This window comes from Oncorhynchus tshawytscha, linkage group LG10 (genome assembly GCF_018296145.1).
Source record: "Oncorhynchus tshawytscha isolate Ot180627B linkage group LG10, Otsh_v2.0, whole genome shotgun sequence".
Classification (NCBI taxonomy): domain Eukaryota; kingdom Metazoa; phylum Chordata; class Actinopteri; order Salmoniformes; family Salmonidae; genus Oncorhynchus; species Oncorhynchus tshawytscha.
The window spans coordinates 31,202,811-31,230,638 of record NC_056438.1 but is presented as its reverse complement, the minus strand read 5'-3'; the positions used below and the strand labels follow the sequence as shown (position 1 = coordinate 31,230,638).

The 27,828-nt window shown below is 41.9% G+C and overlaps 1 protein-coding gene across 1 annotated transcript; it reads right to left on the bottom strand.

The window, feature by feature from the left end:
- Positions 1 to 579: 579 nt before the first annotated feature.
- tbc1d19 (TBC1 domain family, member 19) lies at positions 580 to 27,407 on the bottom strand. The gene is made up of 21 exons (XM_042328503.1): positions 27,027 to 27,407; positions 26,719 to 26,791; positions 26,549 to 26,594; positions 23,840 to 23,915; positions 23,196 to 23,270; positions 22,962 to 23,025; positions 22,097 to 22,143; positions 20,374 to 20,484; positions 19,836 to 19,908; positions 19,340 to 19,378; positions 16,900 to 17,012; positions 12,132 to 12,206; positions 11,873 to 11,935; positions 5,427 to 5,511; positions 5,280 to 5,324; positions 5,139 to 5,171; positions 4,647 to 4,756; positions 4,309 to 4,400; positions 3,203 to 3,318; positions 2,933 to 3,003; positions 580 to 2,062 (listed from the first exon to the last, which is right to left on the bottom strand). The coding sequence occupies exons 1-21, from the start codon at positions 27,123 to 27,125 to the stop codon at positions 1,988 to 1,990; spliced, it is 1,581 nt and encodes a 526-aa protein (XP_042184437.1). The 5' UTR covers positions 27,126 to 27,407; the 3' UTR covers positions 580 to 1,987.
- Positions 27,408 to 27,828: the final 421 nt, after the last annotated feature.

The following is a 27,828-nucleotide window of genomic DNA, read 5'->3' as shown; positions in this document are numbered from 1 at the left end:
CAGGGAGAAGATAAGAAGTCACTGGCCCCCCGGGGGAGCAATGAGCAGGAAAGGCTCTGGGAGTCCGGGTAAACAGGTGGCAGTTGTACCAGGCATGACTAAGCCGCGGGGACTAGCATGAGAGGGAAAGAAGGAGGGCAGCAAAACGAGGAACAGCATAATTTGATACGAGCACACAGAATGGATAGGGGGAAGGCAGCCAAAGCAAAGGCAGAGCAGATGCTAGGGTGGGCTGGGGCAGATAATGTTTAGTTGCTACCTGTCAATTACTGATTCTGCCTACTGACTCCTCAGGCTCATTGCTCTGATGAGCTGCCAAAGTACAGTACGCCACATCCAAATATTTACCCTATCCAAAAAGAAGTGTCATTTAATTATGTTGGACGATGCAGAATGCATGACCACATTTCTACTGCTGTTGCGGAATGGATGTAGGCTGTCAAACAGAGATCTAGGGGCCATATGTTACCTACATATGTTACTTCTTAGTGAAGGTCTAAGGAATAATGAGTCTGTTAATGAGTCTGAATACAATACTACAGAGGTGAAGTCAAAATTGAAAATACAAACTAGTGGATATAGGTTTCATTACTTTATTTTAATTTAATGAGCATTGAAAAACAAAACTATGCTATGATGCTATGATTGATTAATGTCCCCTGATCTCAGAGACATTGACCGCATTGGGTAGGGTAAAATGTAAGAAAATCCTGAAATTAAACTGTAAAATAAAAAATATGTAATCTGGGCACATACATTTGACAATGGGCACAAAATGGAACAAAATTGGGTCAGGGATCAAATAACAGGGCGAGACAAATACAAATATAGCATGTGAACGCAATAATGAATGAAATCCATAAAAAATGTACACTAATTACATAAAAAGAACAATTCAAACAAAGGTTCTTCAATGATCATTTTCACAATTAAAAACAAAAACAACAAAAACAATACTGAGACAAAAACAGTGTTGTAATGGCATATCTTATACACAAGTCATATCTTATGATAATATCTTGCATATTAAAAATGAACATTAGAATATTAGTTCAAGCCTTATTAATTATGACTTAGATAATGAATTAACTGAGATCATTTTCTTGAGGAACCCGACACAGAGCAGCTTCTGATTAGCGTCTAATACAGGATTATTATTGCAAGGAGCGCTTCATGAAAATATAAAATGTTAAGACCCCACTGAACACTTATCAGCGTTTCCTTAACACATCAATGGTCACACTGTAGACAGCTACAACTACTTCCCACTGGGCACAGACGTAATCTCAATGCCTACTTTTGATTTACATTTGGTTGAGTTCTCAAATAATGTGAAATCAAATCAACAAAAATGTCATTGGATTTAGGTTACAAAATGGGTGAAAAAAAAAAGACTCCCTTAGGTTGATGACTTTTTGCTAATCCAATCAATTTACCACTTTGATTCAATGTCATCACATTGAATTGTTTTTGTTAAAATGACGTGGAAACATTGATTCAACCAGTTTTTGCCCAGTGGGTTCCCTCTCTCACACTGTCAATTACAACCCAATACAATACTGTTCCATGCAATCCAGCTTCCAATAGACTCATCAAGCTGGTCCCAAGCATTGGCATATATATCATCTTACTTAGAGGGCATAGCTTAAGGAGGTAAGATTTGCTTAGCTTATCTGAGGGCTATACTTACATACTGTATAATATGTCTAATAATATGATACATGGTGATAACTATTTCTGTAGCGTGCATGCAGAGGGACATGCAGCTTTGACACAGTGAAAGGAATATGGTGGGATGGATATACAAGGTTTCAGGGGTCTTTTTTTTGCCTTTTCATGTTCCATATAAGGTGTGGTTGGCATCTCTGACTCTGACAGACGATCACTGGCGTTGGCATGGGAACAGCTTGACAGCACAGGCAATTGCTCACGTCTCCTCCGGTGCGCGCGCACACACGTGTCTCACACACACACAACACTCAGGTCCTCAGATGACAGTGGCGAACAGGAAGATCTGAATGAGGGGCATGACCTTCAGAGTTGAAAGGTCGGCGAGGACGGCCTGCAGTAAGGGAGATCGTCAAAGAGAACACACGTTCATTACCAACAGATGTAATAAAGTTCCACATGATGACGTTTTTACAGAAACTCTTTTTAGTGACAATTTTTTTGAAACATTATTGAGCTGCAGATTCCCCTTGTAGGCTTCATATAGGGTATATGCCATTCCCCCAGCCTGGCCTTTTGGGATTACATTTAGGGGCCCTATCATGTTTACAGAAAGGGTCTAATATTTCAGGCCCTCGGCACAGGCTCTAAAAATAAGGAGCCATGTTATGATACCTTCTCCAGTGGACCAGGTGGTGAATGAGCAAGCAAATACTGTGGCCCAGCATCTTAGCATCAGGTCAACCTGACGCCCGTGCGTCACACTGGATTAACTCTCTAGGAGGGGAGGGGAGGCCAGAGACGGCTAGGGGAGGTTTACTATGGCTGTCAGTCAAATGCTCTCGGGGAGACAGTATAAAGGCTTTCTTAAGTGGGTACATGGACACGAGGCTGGGACTCATGTCAAAGGCATTTGGAATAATTGCATTAAGAGGGAAAATGAATGGCATACAATGCCAAAGTTCATGGTGCAATGCTCTACCTAGGTGTCCTTTGTATGTTTTCGTGTAATCTGTACTTTTCCAGATTGTTTGACATTTAACAACACACACAGACACCCTGTGTACACCACAATAATGACCCTTGCACATTTCGGGTGTGAGCATTTCGGGGGAAGTGGGGGCTAGTGGAGAGTAGGAGGGGCAGAGGGCTTGAAATGAGAGTAAGGGGCTATTTCAGTAACCAAGGGCCAGAGTGGAAGCCAGTGTGTGTGTGTGTGGGAGAAAGACGACCTGCCTGTGGCCTCGGTGAAAGGCACACTCACTTCAGCTGAGGTCAGTGATGTCACCTCCATCAGGTTCTCAGCCCGGAAGGCAAAGACGGCCGCTGCTAGGACTAGGGGGAGAGAGAAGGGAAAGTGGGGTCAATACCCACTATACAGTTTAGCATCAATGCAGCCGTAACACCATAACACACCTCTAAATACTAGTGAACTAGTTAATACTAGAATGCACGGTCACAAAGTTGATTGTATTGTTAATTATTTTATTTATTTTTTACATTGAAAAGTAGTTTCACGTGAGTGCTGCTATACCTGCTACAATCTCCAGTGAGTCGTAACCCAGGATTCGGTCCCACAGGAGGAGGAGCTGGTCAGTAGAAAGGTACCCAGAAAACGCTCTCACCATCCACTTAAAGGCAATACGCAAGCTGAGGGTATGTTCAACAGTTGAATAGTGTCACATCATTCTTTCATGTATCATCATTGGAGCCCAAATGTACAACATACATTTCCCTTTTTATACCTGTATGAAAGATAATCATACATATTCTATTCATACATATCCAACACCATATCAATTTCAAAAGTAATGTATTTGCAATATTTTTCCACTAGATGGTGGTATATGCTTGAACTAATGCCATGTGTGTGTGTGTGTGTGTGTGTGTGTGTGTGTGTGTGTGTTTTTTAAAAAAAAATTTTTTTTTTTTTTTAGGTGACCAGAAGTCCTCACAAGGACGGTAAAATTTGGACAAGTGGGAACATTTTGACGTACTCCACAAGGGGAGAAAGCCTATTTTAGGCTCAGGGGTTATAATTAGGGTTATGGGTTAAGGAAAACAGGATTTTGAATGGGAATCAATAGTTTGGTCCCCACAAGGATAGTAAAACAAACGTGTGTGCTTGTATTACTATCCTTTTGGGTATTGTAAATTCCCAAAAGTCCCCTCAAGGATAAAACAAGGAAAATTCTCCCTCATGGGGACATTTCCCACATACCCAGGAGGATAAAGAATATTTTAAGCTTAGCGGTTAGGTTTAAGGTTATGGTTAGAATTAGGGTTATGGTTAGAATTAGGAGTTAGGGAAAATAGGATTTTGAATGGAAATCAATTTTAGGTCCCCACAACGATAGGAAAACATATGGTGTGTGTGTGTATAGACGTGTTTAACTATTCTTGTGGGGACCAGAAGTCTATTTCTAGGGGGTTTAGTGTTAAGGTTAGAATTAGTGTTAGAATTACATTAAGGGTTAGTGTTAGTAGCTAGGGTTAGGTTTTTGGGTAAGGGCAAGAGCATGGGTTAGGGTTAGGTTTAGGCTTAGGGGTTAAGGGAAAATAGGACTTGAATGGGACTCAATTGCCCCCCCCCGCCACAAGGTTAGCTGTACAAGACTGTGTGTGTGTGTGTATACTCACGGCTGAGCGCCTATCTCCCGTAGATGGTAGAATAGCTGGGGGAGATGGGTCTGTAGCAGCCTCTCAAACTGTAGGCACAGAGACACTATACCCTATGGAATAACATACGTAATGTGAATACACACACATACAGTACACACACATATTGAACACACACACACACACACACACACACACACACACACTCATATCAATGCAACATACTTTTATGAACACAAACACACATGAAAATACATAGCTATACATAGAAACACAAATATGAGCAGAGAACAGACAGGAAACACACTCTCTCCCCTCTCTCGCTCCCTCTCTGTATTCTCCCTCTGTGTTAAACTTACAGAGGTGGAAGAAGAGACAGAGTGCAGCCTGAAGAAGTAGCGTACGTACATCTCCCTAAACACACTGTACAGCTTGGAGGGCTCGTTGTACAGGAAGCACAGAGGGGCCACTGGAGGACACAGACGCACAGTAACACCTCAGAATTCAATATTTTATTTCAAAAATATATATTTAACCTATATTTAATGAGGCAAGTCAGTTAAGATCAAATTCTTACTTACAATGATGGCCTACCCCAGCCAAACCCTAATCCGGACGACACTAGGCCAATTGCGCCGCCCTATGGGACTCCCAATTACAGCCGGTTGAGATACAGCCTGGAATCGAACCAGGTTCTGTAGTGACGCCTCTAGCACTGAGATGCAGTACTTTAGACCGTTGCGCCACTCAGGAGCCCATACAATGGGTGTCCAGATTTTTTTTTAAAGGATCTATTTCATGATCACAATTTTAGCTGGTACTATGATACAGAAGGTAGAAACCGTACTTACCATACATTGAAAAACCATGGAATGGGATGACACCTATACGGAAGAGAAATTGAGAATAGTCCATCAATGATTGCGCACCAGCATAAAGGGCTACTTATATGTGTGTTAGTAAGTGAATTTGGGGTTAAGGACTATTCTCACCATTTGGAGGATACACCACAGCAAACTCCTCAACTCCCACCTTGCCTGCAGGTAACCAACCATGACATCAACACCTTGTATGAGATTCCCCTTAAAGAACACTTGTGATGATTGTCAATTAGATTAGATAAGGGTAGAATGGCTCACCTTGAATGTAGGATTTGGGAGGAGTGGCACTGTTGTAGCTGAAGTGCTCCAAGACCGCAGTGTCTCGAGAGAAACATAGCAGGACCTATGACAACAGACACACACACACAATTTTACTTATACTTCGCTGACAATAGACCATCTATTAATACACATTAATATAGGATTTGGTAGGGGCAAATTAATCTGTGCTTCAATTACGCTCAATCTCACTCCACACTGCCCTTACCCACCTGGACAAAAGGAATACTAATGTGAGAATGCAACTCAGCGTTCAACAGCATAGTTCCCCCAAAGCTCATCACTAAACTAAGGACCCAGGGACTAAACAACTCCCTCTGCAACTGGATCCTAGACTTCCTGAGGGCCGCCCCCAGGTGTTAAGGGTAGGCAACAACACATCTGCCACACTGATCCTCAAGACAGGAGCCCCTCAGGGGTGAGTACTTAGTCCCCTCCTGTACTCCCTGTTCACCCACGACTGCATGACCAAGCACGACTCCAACACCATCATTGAGTTTGCTGACGAGACAACAGTGATCACCAACAACGATGAGACAGCCTATAGCGAGGTCAGAGACGCCAGGACAACAACCTCTCCATCAATGTGAGCAAGATAAAGGAGCTGATCGTGGACTATAGGAAAAGGAGGGCCGAACAGGCCCCCATTAACATCGACGGGGCTGAAGTGGAGCGGTCGAGAGTTTCAAGTTCCTTGGTGTCCACATCACCAATGAACTATCATGGTCCAACCACACCAAGACAGTTATGAAGAGGGCAACACCTTTTCCCCCTTCGGAGACTGAATAGATTTGTCATGGGTCCCCAGATCCTCAAAAAGTTCTACAACTCCACCATCGAGAGCATCATGACCAGTTGCATCACCGGTTGGTATTGCAACTGCTCGACATCTGACCGCAAGGCGCTACAGAGGGTAGTGCGTACGGCCCAGTACATCACTGGGGCCAAGCTTCCTGACATCCAGGACCTCACTAGCTTTAAGCACCAGCTGTCAGAGCAGCTCACAGATTACTGCACCTGTACATAGCCCATCTATAATTTAGCCCAAACAACTACCTCTCCACCTACTGTATTTATTTATTTATTTATTTTGCTCCTTTGCACCCCATTATTTCTCTCTCTACTTTGCACATTCTTCCACTGCAAATCTACCATTCCAGTATTTTACTTGCTATATTGTATTTACTTCGCCACCAGGGCCTTTTTTTTGCCTTTACCTCCCTTATCTCACCTCATTTGCTCACATTGTATATAGACTTATTTTTCTACTGTATTTTTGACTATGTTTGTTTTACTCCATGTGTAACTCTGTGTTGTTGCATGTGCTTTGCTTTATCTTGGCCAAGTCGCAATTGTAAATTAGAACTTGTTCTCAACTTGCCTACCTGGTTAAATAAAGGTGAAATAAAAATATACCAGGTGGTGTCAGACAAAGACCCCCAAAATGTGATGGTAATCTCATCTTCTCTTCTGATTGGGAATACATTTCAATGACTCTGCCCCACTTGTGTGGCATTATCTTCAGGAAATGATATGGTCGCTCAATCAACTGAATTACGTTTTAATCAACTGATTTCATTGGTTAAGGTCATTGCGTCACAGCAGATGGGGACTGTGTATTGAAGTGCAGAGCTGGGGTCAATTCCATTTCAATTCCAGTCTACTCCCACTGGGCACAAACGTCAGTTCAATGTCTAGTTTTGATTTACATTCAAGGTGAAATCAACTAAAAATATCACCATGTGATTGGATTTAGGTTAGAAGTTGGGTGAAAAAACAATGCCTTTACACTGATTACTTTGTACAAATCCAATCAGTTTTCCACGTTGGTGCAACGTCATCACATTGATTTGTTTGGTTGAAATGACGTGCAAACAATGCTGATTTGACCCGTTTTTGCCCAGTGGGGTAAATCGGGCATGGGATTTTCCCCATAGGAGTGCAGTTTAACTCTTGAACAGATTGGACTTAAAGACATGCTCCAGAACTTTGGTGACTACTAAGTACTTTTTAAACCTCTCGCTTTGGGCTGGATGTGTCAATGTGTAGTTCATACATGCATAATCTATAAGCAGAATTACTGGTTTACCTCAATTAGCCACAAAATCCCTAGTTTGAAAACAACTTTTTCTGGAAGTTGTGCTGTGCCATTTGCCCTACATTTTCCCCCACATGGGCCAGCCCCCTAGTAATTTGAGTTCCAGCCAATGAGCTTCAGCCCCTCGCCACTTGAATGACAGGTACCAACATGCACACACAGCAGAGCGAGAGAGCAATGACGTGGGGAACAAAGTGCCTAGTGGAAGTCTACACACCCTTGCACAGTCTTCATATTTTGTTGCCTCAAATCTAAAGAGGAATTCAATTCAATTTTTTTCCCCCTACAGATCTACACAAACCTACTCTAAATGTTCAAAGTGAATGAAAGTTACAGAACATTTTCCAAATATGATTTTTCCCCCCGAAGATAATAGTTGGTAGAAGCAGCTTTGGCAGCCATTACATCTGTGAATGATTTTGAATTATATTCTACCAACTTTGCACAATACTTAGGGCCACAAATGTCCATTGTTTTTGTCAAAATGGCTCAAGCTCAGTATATTTAGTTGGGAATCATTGATCGACAGCAATATTCAAACCTTGTCTCTGATTATCAAGCAAATTTAAGTCAGGACTGAGACTACACCACTCAGGAACACTAAACACTTCTTGGAAATCAATTCTGGTGTGTCTTTGGCATAAAATTGTTTTAATTGTCTAGCTGAAAAACAAAACACTATCCCAGATTTAGGTTTTCCTTTAACTTTTTACCTGGGCTTTGCTCCTTTCATATTTATTTTGATCCTGACAAACTCCCAAGTCCCTGTCAATGACAAGCAGACCCATAACATTATGCTGCCCCTAGAGTGTTGGTCCCTAACACCATGTGTGTGGCAAATTCCGACTTAAATTAACACTTTATTAGAGTTGATGCTGTTATCCTTTTTGTGTGTTAGGAATAACACATGTAGTGTAACAGTATTTTAGGGGTTTTAACATTGTAGGTTGTAAAGCCTTATTTGCATATATCCCACCATGCCTTTCAAGTGAATGCGAGAGATACCCACCCATGACTGTGTTTGTTAGTGATAGACATGTGTGTTGCATGCAATAAACTCCAGGTCTTGAAGCCTTTACCAAGTGACTGCCAAGTGCATATGTTTCAATTCAAAGTAAACCCTTTAAGACCTTATATTATACATTTAATAAGGACTTTAGTTATCCTCCACATTGTGGTCTGAAAATCTTGTCTGGTGGGCCACATCAGACCTGCAATTCACAATAAGCTGGTTTGTGAAGTGATTAGTGATTCCAATCAGAGCTAGAGGGAGGAAATCCAACAATTGTAATATTTTATCACCCAAAACCTACATTCAGAATGACTGCTATGGTGAAGGACTTGACAAATAAGACTACCTAAACCATCTAAACTGGAACAACCACCTCAGTAATGGGTTAGACCGGTGGAAATTGGTTCTTTGGTCTGATGAATCAAAATGTGAGATTTTTGGTTCCAACTGCCGTGTCTTTGTAAGATGCAGAGTTGGTGAACGGATGATCTCCACATGTGTGGTTACCACCGTGAATCATGGATGTGATTTATTTTGAATTCAAGGCACACTTAACCAGCATGGCTACCACAGCATTTTGCAGCGATTACGTCATCCCATATGGTTTGCACTTAGTCCCACTATCATTTGTTTTTCAACAGGACAATGACTCAACACACCTCCAGGCTGTTTAAGGGCTATTTGACCAAGAATGAGAGTGATGGAGTGCTGCTTCAGATGACCTGGCCTCCACAAATCACCCGACCTCAACCAACTTGAGATGGTTTGGGTTGAGTTGGACCGCAGAGTGAAAGAAAAGCAGCCAACAAGTGCTCAGCATATGTGGGAACTCCATCAAGACTGTTGGAAAAGTATTCCAGGAGAAGCTGGAATCTGGAATCATCAAGGTAAAAGGGTGGCTCCTTTGAAGAATCTCAAATTTAAAATATATTTTGATTTGTTTAACACTTTTTTAGTTACTACATGATTCCATATGTGTTATTTCATAGTTTTGATGTCTTTGATATTATTCTACAATGTAGAAAATAGTCAAAATAAAGAAAAACCCTGGAATGAGTTGGTGTGTCCAAACTTTTGACTGGTACCCTATATACTGTATATCATTCATGCAATTTCAATGTCGTTTGAGTTTCCTTGTGTACCACCAACTTTGCTTGAGAGGATTTTACTGCAACACTGCATCCAAGTTGCTTGACAAAGATGTTTCAAAGAGCTGTCAGTCAAGGCGAGCTCATGGATATAATTTCCCCGCCCAATCAGCCTGTCTTTTCAAACTTCATGGTAGTTAGCCACGAGAGAAAAAGTATTTTCAGAATGGCTGTTTTCAGAATGACTGAATGTGCAAGGGGTGTGTTGCCTTTCACCAGCGACTGTGTCTGCACATACAATATGTAACGTACTAGGCAATTTTTGGGGACCCCTTTTGACTTGTGAGCACAATATTCAGAACTCGTGGCTAAAAAGTATTCAGAATTACCAGAGAATCTCTTTACAATGGAATTGAGCCCAGTCTCTGATGCACTCTCTCTTTTTTATATTTGCGATTATAGATTAGTCTCTCTCGACCTAAACCTGAGCTGTATATTGAGAGAATTCTACGACTGCATAGCGAGTTCAGGAACAGTCCATGTTGATGATTTGTCAGTGCCGAGCGGGTAAGCCACCATAGAGATGATAACCTGTCGTGCCACCACCATTCACTAAACCGCTCCCAGCATTCAGCGAAATAGTTTCACTTAAACACGTAAGTAAACAAATAAACCGGCAAAGCCAGACTGGAGACTCATCTGTCACTATAGTGTTGTCTGATGCAAGTATTGGTGGACATATGAATGAGCACTTGAATGAGCACTTGCGCCAAGTATTTTGGTTAAAAGGGTTATTCAAAACCATGATAGGGGAGCCTCTATATTATATACACTCTTAGAAAAAAAGGTGCTAAGTAGAACCATACAGGGTTCTTCAGTTTGTACCCATAGGAGAACCCTTTTTAGTGCTGGGTGGAACCATTAGCAGAGGGTTCTATATAGAACCCTCTACGTTGGGTTCTTCAAAGAACTCCCTGTATATGGTTCTACCTAGGACCCTCTATGAAGGTGTATGCCTAGAACCCTCTATGAAGGGTTCTACCAATAACCATTTTATCATCTAAAGGTTCTTCTACCAAGAACCCTCTATGAACGGGTAGAACCCACCAGCCTTATTAGCCTTTAAAATTGATTTATTTATGACAATACATTACATATATTATGCCTTTCTTTGAGGACCTAGTTATACCCTAACAGAGGAGTTAGGAATCTCATATCAGGCCTACAAGTCACAATATGCTTGCTTACAAAGTGATATGTAATTCTTATTGGAGTCCAGCCAGAGTTAGAATATCCAACAAGTGGAACTGTTAATCACCCACAACCTGCATTCAGAACGACTGCCAGGGTAGAAAAGATTGAATACTGAGACTACCTCAATCATCTAAACTGCAACAACCATCTCAGTAACGGGTGCAATAAATCCAATTACTAACAGATTGGATTAGTTTAGAAAACTGTATGCTATTTATCTTTGTGTAGCATAACATTTCTCAACCAATCAATGTACATGCAAAATCAGATGTTAAAGTAAAACAAACAATTCTGAAAATCTCCCTGCAATAGAGCATGCTGAGAAATATCATATATGGTTCTATGTAGAACCGTTCTTGCCTTCCAAAGAATCCTTCTTGCCTCCCAAAGAATCAGTAAAGAACCCTTCCTTCCAAAAATGGTTCTTAGGTTGTTAAAGGTTCTAGGTAGAACACTTTGACTTACAAAGAACCCTTGTCTTCCAAAAAGGGTTCTTCTGATCAAAACAGTTCTTGGTAGAACCCTATCCCTCTGCAAATAACCGTTGTGGAACCCTTTTTTTTAAAGAGCGTATAATTGCGTGTGTAACTATATCTGTTACAATGGAATATTGTGTATGTAGGAGTGAGAGTAGTTTAGTCTAGTGGTATTCTATACAGTCTGGTGTCCGTGTTATTTTGACCACCATTATCTCCCCTCTGTGTACACGCTCTAACCTAACACAACCTACATAGATAACACTCAGTCTTCTGTATATATGTATGCATTAATGTCTAGTGTTAAAAGGACATGCTAATAGAACGGAAGGAGACTGCTGAGTAGATGCTTGAGAGAGAGAGAGAGAGAGAGAGAGAGAGAGAGAGAGAGAGAGAGAGAGAGAGAGAGAGAGAGAGAGAGGCAGAGAGAAAGAAAAGAGAGAGTGAAAGGGAGATGGAAAGAGAGAAATGGATGAGGGAAAATGAGTCACACTCACCTGATACAGGAAATCTTCAAACACAAAGTAGTAGTCATCATTACTCGCAGTCAGTTTCACATCCTGGAGAAAACAAAGTAGGGATAATTGACAGCAAAAGAAAGATATAAGAAATAAATATCTGACACATCACTACTAGTTTGTAAAGAACATAGCAGGCGGGAAAATAAATCAACACCAAGGTTCTCAACAACCACACGTGTTTGCATGTGCTGTGGTGTTAGTGTTTTCCTGCTTGTATTGGCACGCCAAAGCCTACCTTGTAGATGAGGTTATCCACCAGCAGGTCATGGTGTATGACTCCAGCCTTCAGCTGCTCATAATGCATCACATCCTGTCCAACAAAACATCAGTCAGTCAATTACAAATAACATCAAGCTAAAAGATACAACCTCCACAAATAATATGGGACAATCATTTATTCAAATGATTGACCATTCAATCCAATACAGAAAGTGGGCCTAAACTAAAGAAACTAAAGACCGCAGCATTCATTCCGGTTTGCCCTCCTTCTACAACAATAATCTATTTGAATTGAAGTACTACTACTATCTGATGTCCTTAAACCACCTTGTGTATTTTGTCAAATTTATGTGCTCGTTGACATTGACATGACCATGATTTAGTCAGACGAAGAGGCAAGGTTAATGTTATGGGAAGTACTTCAACACTTCACACCACATAGTTAACATCAGAATGTCTCCGGTCTGATAAAAGCTATCATAAAAGAACGAAGTTACAGAGGACAGGGAGGAAAAGAGGAATAAAACCAAAACTCTGACAGACTTCAAGCACTTTGGCAATCAGACTGGTGGGGAGAAAAACAGAGATAAAGTTCAAGCTGCTTGTCCATGTCAAGAGGTAGGGCTTCCCAGACATATTCAAAACACCCAAAATGGATATCGTCAATTTGAGACTTTAAAATTCCCTTTAAAACGTTAAAGGGGCAATCTACGATTGCTCCATACAGTGCCTTCGGAAAGTATTCAGACCCCTGGACGTTTTCCACATTTTGTTACGTTACAGCCTTATTCTAAAATGTATACAAATATTTTTCCCTCAGCAATCTACACACAATACCCCATAATGACAAAGCGAAAACAGTTTACACATTTTTTCAAATGTTTTAAAAATAAAAAAACAGAAATACCTTATTTACATAAGCATTCAGATCTTTTGCTACGAGACTCGAAATTGAGCTCCGGTGCATTCCGTTTCCATTGATCATCCTTGAGAAGTTTCTACAACTTGATTGGAGTCCACCTGTTGTAAATTCAATTGATTGGACATTATTTGGAAAAGCACACACAATCTTTTCTTTATAAGGTTGACAGTGCACGTCAGATCAAAAATCAAGCCGAGGTCGAAGGAATTGTCCGTTGAGCTCCGAGGCAGGATTTTGTCGAGGCACAGATCTGGGGAAGGGTACCACTCTGACAGAGCTCTAGAGTTCCTCTGTGGAGATGGGAGAACCTTCCAGAAGGACAACCATCTCTGCAGCACTTCACCAATCAGGTCATTATGGTAGAGGGGCCAGACGGAGGCCACTCCTCAGTAAAAAGCACATGACAGCACATAAAAAGCACATGAGAAACAAGATTCTCTAGTCTGATGTAACCAATATCTTTGGCCTGAATGCCAAGCGTCACGTCTAGAAGAAACCTGGCACCATCTCTTTGGTGAAGCATGGTGGTGGCAGCATCATGCTGTGGGGATGTTTTTCAGGAGCAGGTACTAAGAGACTAGTCAGGATCGAGGGAAAGATGAACGGAGCAAAGCACATAGAGATCCTTGATGAAAACCTGCTACAGAGCGCTCAAGACCTCAGACTGGGGCGAAGGTTCACCTTTCAACAGGACAACAACCCTAAGCACACAGCCAAGACAACGCTTTGGGACAAGTCTCTGAATGTCCTTGAGTGACCCAGCCAGAGCCCGGACTTGAACCCGATCGAACATCTCTGGAGAGACCTGAAAATAGCTGTGCAGCAACGCTCCCCATCCAAGCTGACAGAGCTTGAGTGGTTCTGCAGAGAAGAATGGGAGAAACTCCCCAAATACAGGTGTGCCAAGCTTGTAGCGCCAGACCCAAGAAGACTCAATGCTGTAATCACTGCCAAAGGTGCTTTAACAAAGTACTGAGTAAAGGGTCTGAATACTTATGTAAATGTGATATTTAAGTTTTTTTGTATTTGATAAATTAGCAAACATTTCTAAAAACCTGTTTGTGCTTTGTCATTATGGGGTATTGTGTGTAGATGGATGAGGAAAAAAATACACTACACACATTTTAGAATAAGGCTGTAACGTAAACAAAATGTGGGAAAAGTCAAGGGGTCTAAATACTTTCCGAAGACACTTCAAATGTTTTGACTTTTAACTTAATGACATATATATATAACTTATAAAAGCCTCATTACCTTAGTTCAACTGTCGTAACCCACCAGAACCTAAAATATAAGCTAGTTTTATTACAATGTTTGTAAACAATGTAATTGTAAACAACAACTGTATAGCCTCAAGACATTGATAAAACTATAATTTTGATATCATGGATGGTCAGTACTTGCATCAACAGCTCTTCTTATGAACTGTATGTATGCACTATCTGTGTTGCTCTTGCCAACCCCCCATTGTCCCACATCTGAGAAGCAGAGGTTCTGTTGTGATCATGTAGGTCTGATAACTGATTTGTTAATTTTGCAGTAATGCGATTAGTCAAACTCAGATTCTCTCTCTCTCTCTCTCTCTCTCTCTCTCTCTCTCTCTCTCTCTCTCTCTCTCTCTCTCTCTCTCTCTCTCTCTCTCTCTCTCTCTCTCTCTCTCTCTCTCTCTCTCTCTCTCTCTCTCTCTCTCTCTCTCTCTCTCTCTCTCTCTCTCTCTCTCTCTCTCTCTCTCTCTCTCTCTCTCTCTCTCTCTCTCTCTCTCTCTCTCTCTCTCTCTCTCTCTCTCTCTCTCTCTCTCTCTCTCTCTCTCTCTCTCTCTCTCTCTATATATATATATATATATATATATATATATATATATAAAAAGCAAGTGAAATAGATGATAAACTCTCTCAATTCAATGGGCTTTATTGGCATGGGAAACATGTGTTCACATTGCCAAAGCAAGTGAAGTAGATCTCTCTCTCTCTCTCTCTCTCTCTCTCTCATTAGCTATGGGCCATGCCTTGAGCAGTGCCTTGTAGTGCTTGTTAATGCTTCATGACTCCATTAATAAGTTATTAAATAATACTTGCTTTGATATTCGCTCCGCGTGACCATTCCTTGATCTCAGTCAGCTAAATGCATAATACTTGATTGCACTTGGTTTAACTATAGTCTCTTGCACATTGATATTTATCTCATGGAGTCGGACAGCTCTCAATCACAAACGAAAATAAGATTCGAATTAATATCGAACTTAAACTTGTCATTCACATGAACTTTCCTCCCTGTCCTTTGGATGAGAAGGCGAGTACTGTATCTCCACAACAATACTTTCGGATTGATGTTTCAACCCTTGAGATTTCAACTTAACTGCTTTGCCATGCTTTGACTTACAGTACCTTGAGGGCATTGTGTACACAACTGCTTCTGTGCCACAGGGCAGCTGTACATAAGGAGTCTATGCCATACATAGTGGGTGAGGAATGGCCGCCCACCACCTCTGTCCATCGCCCCGGGGGAAGCCCTGTCTCCTGGGTGAGGCCCTTAAGGGCCTCCGCCCATCTATTAGCCTGTCTGCGCTGGAGAGCCCTTACCCTTATTAACATGAGGGATTGTGGGATGCGGGCTACGTCATAGGAGAGTTGATGGGTGGTGGGTGACGGTGGTTATCTGGGACATAGTGGGCATGTTCTGTTTAAAAGGATGGTGGTGATTGGTTAATACAACCTGGAGGTCATGCTTGAAGATGTTTAGGTTATACTGCAATAACATAAATCTCTGTGCATTTACACAATATCCTGAGTGTCCTGATATGTCATACAATACCACCATGTCATACACGCTAGAGCTAGTGGCACACAGATTACGGATAGTGGACAGTCCTCTCTCCTGTCCTGAACACAACTCTGTTTGTCCTACTGTCGAACCTGGTGAAGGTAATGCTCTACAGACCTCCGCTGGATCCCTGTAACTCTCCTAGGGGGATCAATCTTCCCACGGCAGGGGCATTGTTTAATCGGCCCGCGACGAGGCGGGGGTCCGTTCCCTGGGTTATACAAATGCGGAGGGGCACGGCAATTTACCACACAGGGAGCAGGCCCTCTTGTTTGAGCTAACTTTGCTAAATCGCAACCAGTTTGATTACGTTGGCGGTCACAGTGCCCTGGGACGAGTTACGGCAGGATGGCGTAAACACGAGCGCCACTAATTTATAGCCCGAGGATCGTCTCCAGCTGCATGAACCTGTACTAAGAACTAGGCATTCAGTCTATAAAATACGTATACGTATCTACAGGTAAAATAAGTGAATTCCTTGAAGACAATGTCTAATGCCTATGGAAAGATGATATTTTTTGCTAGATTTGACAGTTCAATCAACTGTAATGCTTGCTAAATCTAATCGCATGCAACCTCTCTTTATTGGAAAACTTATTTGAAGCTACGCAGGTGGTAACACCCATAGATACTCGTAAATATAAATTAGGATAAACATACGTGCCCCCACACTAACATACAGCCAACATATGGAGAAGAACCAACACAGGTAAATATGACCCGAGTTTCCTTTCTAACAAAAATACTCCTTAACAGTTCCTCTCTTCCAGTGTGAATGATGGAGATAGGTCATGTCAACCATTAACACTGGAGAAGGTTCAGGAAGAGGTGAGCAACTTCAGGCCCTAGAAAAAAAAAAAATGGGTCTTGGGAACCGCAACGGCTGTGTGTGCCTGGCAGTTTCATAACAAACACAGGCAGAAAACCCAGAGTAGCAGGTTCAACACCATGGTATTTAACATTAACCTAATGATACATTAATTGACAAAAGATCGGTAACCACTTAACCAGGCAGCGTAGTGTGTGTCTGTGTGTGCATTACCTCAGGCTCATTGGTGGAGTTGAGGATGAGGGCCCAGAGGTCAGCTCGTAGGCCAGTGGGACAGCCCTGTCTACTGTACTGCTGGGCTGCTGCACTGTCCTGCTCATTTACCACTGGAACGACACACAGAGGACACACTCATAACACAACAATACTATAGCAGTGGTTACATTATAGCACAACCGAGAGAGATCTCCTTTGTGTACATTTAAATACTTGAATTTACAATGAAAATAAATATATCACACGCCACTGACTCACACCACAGTAAACATACCAGGACCATAGCGAAATGTCTCACTGTCATTATAGCAACACGACTTTCCCCTTCTGTTGAACACACATATAAAACAGACAGACTGCAAACGATCAGACCAGACCCTATCTGAATCTGAACCTTCCATCTTGCTCCTTCCACTACGACAGGTCCCAAACACACATGGCCCTTGACTCCACTTACTCCAGGTGTCGGAGAGCCAATAACACACTCCAACATAAACATTCTGCCCTCTTGTTCCTCTTTAAATCGGCATTTAGAGTGCTATCCTCACTTGATCCACTGTCCCCTTGGCCATCGGGGTGTTAAAACACATTCCTACCCATGTAGAACACATTGTGAGGGCACTAAGGAGACGTACACAAAATGAGTCCTTGTATTATTGTATGTGTCCCCCGGGCCAGGCCTGATTCAGCCCTATAAGAGGCGTCCCCGCTGATGTTTACATTAGGCTCAGCATACAGGGACAAGGTAGAGTGCAAAAGTGTAAGGGAGACTAGGCCACTTGAGAGGGTGAAGGAGAGGATTAGTTATGGCAGGAGCTACCTATAGGGGTTTCCTATGGGAGGGGGTGAGAGGTGTGTGTGTGGTCTTGTTCTTCTATCCTCGTGGAGACCTGAAATCTCCCAAAGTCCCCAAAGGATAGTATAACAAGGAAAATGATATTTAAATCTTGAGTGAAGGTTAGGGTTAAGGTAAGAGTTAGGGAAAGTAAGATTTTGAATGGAAATCCATAGAACAACAAGTGTGTGTGTGTGTTAGGGCTGGGCGGTAAACCGTATGTGACTATATACTGGTATTGGCAGTATAACGCTATTACAACGTTTGGCTTTTTAAATGTGGTACACCACTCTGTTTTTATAGTTTACTCCGCTACTTGAGTCATCTCTCTCCCCACCCCTTCTTGTCACTCAAGGAGCGCAGTTGTTGTTGCTCGACCACTATCATTTGCCAACCGTTCACTCTTGACTTCAATCTTCATGGACAATGCAGCAGATACAATATGTTGATGACAACGATTACGATTGCCACTTTGCTTTTTAATATAAAGCCGAAAGCATTTGATAATTGCAATGTTAGTCTGTGTATCTTACTGTCTGCAAACAGCAAGTTTGTCTTTTCTTACCAAGATGTGGCTAAACTAAATTGTGTTTGCCGCTAATGCTAATTGCTAGTTAGCTGACCAGCTAATTAAAAAAATGAAATATATGTAACCTTTATTTAGAGAAAACATTTAATGTAGCCAAAGAGTATAGGGTCCCACTCCCCTGAGAAACACTGACCAAAACTTTGGTTTCTACCCTGTCACAATAACGCCTCCATAGAGATTCTAATTCCTAATTCTTTGAACGCCTTCCTGGCTTTTTCATTCGTTGTCATGTCAAACACTGTATTCAAAGTGTCCACGATTACATTCTAACTATACAATAATACTATTAGTATTATTTTCCCATGATTCTATCTATACTGAAGAAAAATATAAACGCAGCTTGCAACAATTTCTAATATTTTACTGAGTTACAGTTCATATGAGGAAATCAGTCAATTGAAATTAATTAATTAGGCCCTAATCTATTTCACCTGACTGGGAATACAGATATGCATCTGTTGGTCACAGATACCTTAAAAGAAATGGGCCTCACAACGGGCCTCTGGCTCTCGTCACAGTATATCTTATGCATTAAAATTGCCATTGATAAAATGCAATAGTGTTCATTGTCCGTAGCTTATGCCTGCCCATACAATAACCCCACCGTCACCATGGGGCACTCTGTTCACAACGTTGACATCAGCAAACCGATTGCCCACATGATGCCGTATACGTGGTCTGCGGTTGTGAGGCTGGTTGGACGCACTGAAATCACTTAAAATGTACAGTATGTTTTGCCGCCCTACGGTCATGCACAACTCATAAAGCCAATTTAGAACTTTTATATTATTCCAAAACATAAAATTGAAACATTTTGTGATATATATGGGCCATATCGCCCAGCCCTAGTGTGTGTGTGTATGCGCATGAGTGCATGCAGTACCAAATGTCCCACTTTAATGTCAGAAAGACATATTCCAGAGAGGACCAACTGGCTACGATACAAAAAGAGAGATACACGCTATTAAATAAATAGGATCTCAAATGAACCAGCCATCTATCTATTACCTTACCTTTCTTCCCGATGCCAGTATGCTCGCTTTCAAACAAATCTGCCCAGAGATATGAAAAGGAGGGACAACAAAAATATATCAGTTGTCAGCCTGAAGTGGACCCGTTTCCAGAACGGACTACTGTATCAGTTGGATTTACAAACAAAAGGCTATGAATACAATGATATTTAAATCCTTCTTAGACACACAGATACTGAGAGATGCCAGACGGCCAAATGGCATGAGAAACATTTACACAAACTGATAAGATATCAACTGAAATGTTCTTTATTCATCCCGATTTATTTCTGTATTTGCTAGGTAAACATGTTTTTCTCTGATGATTCTGAATGATTTTACTGTAGACCTAGAAGTTCTTCCAACTTGATGTGGAAGAGGAATTACCGCTAAATGATCCATTATTCTCCATTTCAAAGCTTTGTTTATAGGCCGGAAAGTATGAGTATTTTTATCAGGACACAGAACGCAAGCTCAGTACATATTAATCGAGTTTTACCTGGGGGTACGTGTGTATGGTCGTCAATACCCAGCTGCCCCGTGGTCAGGCTCAACTCTGAATAGGCCTCTCTCTGAGGGGACAAAACATACAAATCGCAGTAAACACCGTTGAATCGTCAATAAACACAAATCATCTGGGATTTACTTTGAGTAGGTTACACACACGCAGACAAACAGTTCCTGTTCTTCTAAAGAGCTGTCAAACTCACTCCATGGAGGGCCAAGTATCTGAACGGGTTTTGGGTTTACCTGTGAATTAAGAAATAGACAACCAGGGGAGGGGAGTTCCTTACTAATTAGTGAACTAATGTCATCCATCAAGTACAAGGGAGGAGCGAAAACCCGCAGACACACTGCCCTCCATGGAATGTGTTTGACACGTGCCCTAAAGTATAAATGTGTAAACACACACCCAGTGTTTCGACACACACACAGATGGGTCAGGTCAAGTGTTTCTCCTACCACCTGTGGAACGACACACAGACACAGACAGACACGCACGCACACCACAGACAAACACAGAGTATTTCTCCTACCATCTGAGGTATGTCTCTGTCGTGGAGGGGCACCTGGATGAGACCCCAGTGACTCTTTGCGCTGGCCTCCTCACTGCTGTCATGGTTTGGGTTCCGTAGGCTGATCAGCACCTGGGAAATGGAGTAACTTGGAGTATTAAGTCGTCGATCAGAACATATTTACGTACCTCAGCCACGCTCAAGGTACTAAACGATATCATAACCGCCATCGATAAAAGACAGTACTGTGCAACCGTCTTCATCGACCTTGCCAAGGCTTTCGACTCTGTCAATCACCATATTCTTATCGGCAGACTCAGTAGCCTCGGTTTTTCGGATGACTGCCTAGCCTGGTTCACCAATTACTTTGCAGACAGAGTTCAGTGTGTCAAATCGGAGGGCATGCTGTCTGGTCCTCTGGCAGTCTCTATGGGGGTGCCACAGGGTTCAATCCTCGGGCCGACTCTTTTCTCTGTATATATCAATGATGTTGCTCTTGCTGCGGGCGATTCCCTGATCTACCTCTACGCAGACGACACCATTCTATATACTTCCGGCCCGTCCTTGGACACTGTGCTATCTAACCTCCAAACGAGCTTCAATGCCATACAACACTCCTTCCGTGGCCCCCAACTGCTCTTAAACGCTAGTAAAACCAAATGCATGCTTTTCAACCGTTCTCTGCCTGCACCCGCACGCCTGACCAGCATCACCACCCTGGATGGTTCCGACCTTGAATATGTGGACATCTATAAGTACCTAGGTGTCTGGCTAGACTGTAAACTCTCCATCCAGACCCATATCAAACATCTCCAATCGAAAATCAAATCAAGAGTCGGCTTTCTATTCCGCAACAAAGCCTCCTTTACTCACGCCGCCAAACTTACCCTAGTAAAACTGACTATCCTACCGATCCTCGACTTCGGCGATGTCATCTACAAAATTGCTTCCAACACTCTACTCAGCAAACTGGATGCAGTTTATCACAGTGCCATCCGCTTTGTCACTAAAGCACCTTATACCACCCACCACTGCGACTTGTATGCTCTAGTCGGCTGGCCCTCGCTACATATTCGTCGCCAGACCCACTGGCTCCAGGTCATCTACAAGTCCATGCTAGGTAAAGCTCCGCCTTATCTCAGTTCACTGGTCACGATGGCAACACCCATCCGTAGCACGCGCTCCAGCAGGTGTATCTCACTGATCATCCCTAAAGCCATCACCTCATTTGGCCGCCTTTCGTTCCAGTTCTCTGCTGCCTGTGACTGGAACGAGACTTTCATCTCCCTCACCAACTTCAAACATCTGCTATCTGAGCAGCTAACCGATCGCTGCAGCTGTACATAGTCTATCGGTAAATAGCCCACCCATTTTTACCTACCTCATCCCCATACTGTTTTTATTTATTTACTTTTCTGCTCTTTTGCACACCAATATCTCTACCTGTACATGACCATCTGATCATTTATCACTCCAGTGTTAATCTGCAAAATTGTAATTATTCGCCTACTTCCTCATGCCTTTTGCACACAATGTATATAGACTCCCCTTTTTTTTCTACTGTGTTATTGACTTGTTAATTGTTTACTCCATGTGTAACTCTGTGTTGTCTGTTCACACTGCTATGCTTTATCTTGGCCAGGTCACAGTTGCAAATGAGAACTTGTTCTCAACTAGCCTACCTGATTGAATAAAGGTGAAAAAAAAATATATATATATATTGATTGAGATGAAGTCCATTTACCTCCAGAAAGTCTTTGGGAGCATAGACAGGCCTGAAACGACTTAGATCTGTACAAAAGGACAAAGACAAAGGAGCATTAAAGTTTAAGTTGCTAATAAAAATATAGTAGTTATAACATAGATATAACAATGTAATTACAACATAGCACATATGCTGGGTGGATAGTTGCATCATCAAGCTAACTTTGGTGACCATTGAATGGATAATATCCATTCAATGGTCATTAAAGTTAACCTGATGATGCAACCATCCATTGTATGTGTTGGCAAATTAGACATTCATTTTTGGTCATCTCCAATGGAGAAAAATGGTATAGCGTCTTCGCTGGATAGAGAATTCCCAGCAAAGTCAGGCATTTAGAAGTCAAATGCATGGTCAGTCAATAAAGAGAGCATGTTAAGGTTGGAAGGGGAGTTCCACTCGCTATCGGAGCGAGGCAAGGCCCAGGAGTCTGGTTATCCTCTGGATTCACAAGGCCTGCTGTTTATGCCAAGGCCCGGCACACACTTGTAAATGTTACCATACCCCATTCTCAGATAGCATTGTTAGGAGACTGTTCTGTTACACGGAGTACTGTGCACAAGCAGAGTTAACTTAAGGTAATGCACCTACGCAAGAGGTATATAAGTATAAATGCACACACACACACACACACACACACACACACACACACACACACACACACACACACACACACACACACACACACACACACACACACACACACACACACACACACACACACACACACACACACACACACACACACAATGGCAAGGGTTACATCCTCCTGCAATGTTAAAATAACCCCAGTTAATCCACACTTATAAACAGTATCATCAACATGGAGTTTGAAGGTAAAGACCTGGTTCGTCTGTCCCCATCTCGTTCCACTTGTTGGTCAACTCCTTCTGTTCCACAGCTGGCCTCTACAAAAACGGAAAATTAAGAATCGTCAATAAAGTAGTTTGTTAATAGACTGAAGACATTAACACAAATATATACTGACACACAGGGCCCTCTGCGAATATTCTTGAAGACCTCATCTTAGGTTGAGTACCCTTTTACATGCTGTCATAAACTACTTTACACGGTTTACCTTACGAGCCAAGGGTACACCCAGCTCTGTGCACATGCTGTTCAGGCTTTTGAGGATACGCTTCTCCCAGTTTACCTGTAGGGGAAGACACACACAAGCTTAGACACACGCACACACACATTGGTGCGCGCACACACAGACAAACAGTTAACTTAACGACATTACAAAGACAACTCTGAGCAGAGTTTTTCCTGAAGCTTCGGTGGTGGGCGTGGTGGGCCCATCAGAATTTTTGAGAACATTTTATAGGTCCCCATCTTGGCGATGTAGATATATTTGTGCATTTCAAAGCCAATTTCCTGCAAATTTACGAATGTTTCCATGGAGCTGAGAGAATTCTTTGGAATATTAAAGCTAATTTCCTGCAATTCTACACATTTTTGCCATGCAGCTGAGAGGACATTTTTGCAGTTTTAAAGGCAAATTTCCTGCAATTTTATGCACTTTTACACTGTTAGGCAGCCCGCCCAAGAATTGTAAGAATCGCTTCTTCACTAAAACATATCTGCTTAACTAAAGCATATCTTCTACAGTAAGTCACCAGACAAATCTGAGAGACAGAACCACAAAAGAGATGATGAAATGGAGTGATGAAGAAAGGAAGAGAAGGAGAGATGGATGGAGAGAGGAAGCAACAGACCCACCTGGGCCTTGCGCATGTACGCCAGAGGCTCCTTGGCGTGCTCTGGGGGAGCTGCAGGGTGGCTGGGGAGCGGCTGACTAGAGAGAGAAAGGGTGAGTAGAAGAGATAGAAAGGGCAAGAGAGAGAGAGTGAAAGAGAGAAAGAGAGAGAGAGGGAAGGGAAAAGAGAGAGGGAAAAAGGAAAGAAAGTGAGCATGAATAAGACTAATTTCTTCAAATAAATGTATGACAAACAACCCGCAAAGGCAGTAGGATCCTCTACTATAAGCAACATATTGAAGATTATATTTTTATTTATGCAATCAAACTGGGGGAAAAGAACAATCGACTAAGACCAACTGAAGGCTATCTCTCCAGTTGAAGGAGAAGGTCTGGGTTCCTCCACCAGATCCACCTGCCTTTGTCCATCATTCAACCTAAATAAATGACTCTGGCCGTCTGGAGGAGAAAAACAGGATCGAGCCCATTTCAGACGGCCCTTGTGTTATACAGTGGCTTGTGAAAGTATTCACCCCCCTTGGCATTATTTTGATTTGGTTGCCTTACAACCTGGAATTAAAAGTGATTTTTGGGGGGGTTGTATCATTTGATTTACACAACATGCCTACCACTTTGAAAATGTAAAATAGTTTTTATTGCGAAAACAAACAAGACAATAAAACTTCAGTATGCATAACTATTCCCCCCTCCCCCCACACACACAAAGTCAATACATTGTAGAGCAAACTTTTGCAACAATTACAGCTGCAAGTCTTTTGGGGTATGTCTCTATAAATTTGGCTCATCTAGCCACTGAGATTTTTTCCCAATCTTCAAGGCAAAACTGCTCCAGCACCTTCAAGTTGGATGGGTTCTGCTGGTGTACAGAAATATTTAAGTCATACCACAGATTCTCAATTAGATTGAGGTCTGGGCTTTGACAAGGCCATTCCAAAACATTTAAATGTTTCCCCTTAACCACTCAAGTGTTTCTTTAGAAGTATGCTTAGGGTCATTGTCCTGCTGGAAGGTGAACCTCTGTCCCAGTCTCAAATCTCTGGAAGACTGAAACAGGTTTCACTCAAGAATTTCCCTGTATTTAGCACCATCCATCATTCCTTCAATTCTGACCAGTGTCCCAGTCCCTGCCGATGAAAAACAAAAAAGCAACATTTTAGTCTCATCTAACCAGAGTACCTTCTTCCATATGTTTGGAGAGTCTCCCACATGCCTTTTGGCAAACACCAAACGTGTTTACTTATTTTTTTCTTTAAGCAATGGATTTTTTTGTGGCCACTCTTCTGTAAAGCCCAGCTCTGTGGACTGTACGGCTTAAAAAAGTCCTACGGACAGATACTCCAATATCCGCTGTGGAGCTTTGCAGCTCCTTCAGGGTTATCTTTGGTCTCTTTGTTGCCTCTGATTAATGCCCTCCTTGCCTGGTCTGTGAGTTTTGGTGGGTGGTCCTCTCTTGGCAGGTTTGTTGTGGTGCCATATTCTTTCCATTTTTTAATAATGGATTTAATGGTGCTCTGTGGGATGTTCAAAGTTTTGTATATGTTTTTTAACCCAAACCTGATCTGTACTTCTCCATAACTTTGTCCCTGACCTGTTTGGAGAGCTCCTTGTTCTTCATGGTGCCACTTGCTTAGTGGTGTTGCAAACCCTGGGGCCTTCCAGAACAGGTGTGTATATATACTGAGATCATGTGACAGATCATGTGACACTTAAATGAAGTCCACCTGGGTGCAATCTAACTAATTATGTGACTTCTGGAGGTAATTGGATACACCAGATCTTATTTAGGTGCTTCATAGCAAAGGGGGTGAATACATATGCACGCACCACTTTTCTGTTTAAAACAATAAAAACAATTTAACAAGTCATTTTTTTTAATCTCACTTCACCAATTTGGACTCTTTTGTGTAAGTCCATTACATTAAATCCAAATAAAAATCTATTTAAATGATAAGTTGTAATGCAACAAAATAGTAAAAAACGCCATGGGGGATGAATACTTTTGCAAGGCACTGTAAAACACTCATCTTTATCTAAACACGTCACCTAAACGAGGACATACACAGATGATTCATGTTCAAGAGAGGAAGGCATAATTCAACTCTTTACGTTGTAGTGCGAAACTGGACAGCCTCAAGTTCAGGCAGCTGGATCGTGAGTTTTGTTTTCATCTCACAGCAGTAAGACACCATGGTACTCTTAAGTGACTTAAGGTGACTTGGGCTTACATTTGCTCAAACTGAATAACAACTCACGATTTGATCATACAAACAGAGAAGCTGAAAAAGTGCTGTCTGTTTAAAAATAAAGTGTTAGCAATGCAAGGAACATGTTTCTGTCTGTCCATATCTGATACAAACAGTAGGTCTAGACAGACAAACAAAACAGAAGAATAAAAGCATGAGACCTCCTGGCATTGGATGATGGTTGGAGCGTTGGTGCCAGTTTTGGGATCTGTTCTGGAGTGTGGTTCTTGGCCAAGACTAAAGCCCCACATCACTTTTACTGGAGTCTGTTTAAAACGAGCATTGGCTGACCATTTCAGGTGATTCACTCTCATAAATGTTATATAAAAACAGTTAGAACCAAACTTCAGTAAGGGAACCCCCCCCCCTCCTCTCTCTCTCTCTCTCTCTCTCTCTGTGCCCATGTACATGTTATGCATTTGATATGCTCATACAAAATACATTTTGTTTATTGAAAAAAACACTTACACGTGCAACTCTCTGTATACTGCATTCTGTAGCTTTCTCTCCCAACCTGCAACACAAAATAAAAGGTATTAATTTGCAACATGACATGCATGATATTCAATGTAGGTCCAGTCCATGACATCAAGCGAGCTATTACCCACACAAATATTTGTTCTGCATCAGGCGCTTACCTGATGCTTTGAGAAAATTACGAACGTCCTCTTTTAGAGATTCTAATTGTATCTCGGGTCTATGCAAACACTCCTAAATAGAATGAGAAAATAGTTAAGCATATTCTCTAAGTAGCTAGATATTTTGGTATGTCAAGCAGTTAGTTACTGGTCGTAAAATCAATAGTATTGCTAGATAAGGCAACTGTTTGTATAGCCTTGGCAGCTGTAAAATCTCACAGCAGCAGACAGGGAGGACAACATTCGTTGTTGTACAAGCCTTTCGGTCAATGCCTTCGGTTCTGCAGAGCAGCTAGCTAGGTACTTACTTTGGCTTGTCTCTCTATTTGAGAGTGTAAATGGGTTGCTTTCAGTCGCTGGACAATTTGCGCAATTGTCAGTGATAACTCCGTTCCCTCATCCATCATTTTCAATGCTCGTTTTGGTTTATCTACACTACGATAAGGCAATTAGACTTTTAGAATCCATTTGGTATCCGGTGATGCAGCCTTTGGCCTCTGCAGTGGTTACTTAGCAACTACGGACTATGGATGTAGAGGAAACAAAAAATACGCAAGATTAGTTCCTAGCTTGATAGTTATTTATTGCATTATCAGTGTGCTCATTGTGAATAGCCTGCAAGCTCTATCTCCCTTCCTTGAAGAAAAATCCCTAATATAGGCTATGCTCTTTGCATAAACAAAGATAAGATATTGTTTGGAGTCAGATTGTCTAGATTATCTATGTATTTGTAGTGCTGTATCCAACAACATCTGATCATCAATCGCAATACATAGCCTATAAAAGTCAGAAAGGTCATTTGAGTAAGCCAGGCCTGTAATAATACTTGCTTGCTATGACTTTGCTATGACTCTGTCACCTGCATTCAAAAGGTAAAGAAAACAGTTTAAACGTTTGTTGGTGCCTATATAGGCTACCATGGCTGAGGGTTAAATTTGGGAGGGGCATTTTTGGAATATGATAGGCCTATGTTTGGCTTGACAATGACAATGGAGTAGGCAAAAGCACAAACAGATCTGGGACCAGGCTAGCATCTTAGGTCGATCTAGTCAAAGTGATACAATTACTGAGAGCAGAACATAGGTTTTTAAGCAAAACATGCATGTGGAG

Excerpts from the sequence above, each read along its gene's own strand:
- tbc1d19 (XM_042328503.1), bottom strand. The coding sequence starts at position 27,125 with ATGATGGATGAGGGAACGGAGTTATCACTGACAATTGCGCAAATTGTC. Across the intron at positions 23,026-23,195 it reads GTGTACCCTTGGCTCGTAAG|AGGCCAGCTGTGGAACAGAA; the intron begins GTAAACCGTGTA and ends CCGTTTTTGTAG. Across the intron at positions 19,379-19,835 it reads CCATACACACGTACCCCCAG|ATTTGTTTGAAAGCGAGCAT; the intron begins GTAAAACTCGAT and ends ATCTCTGGGCAG.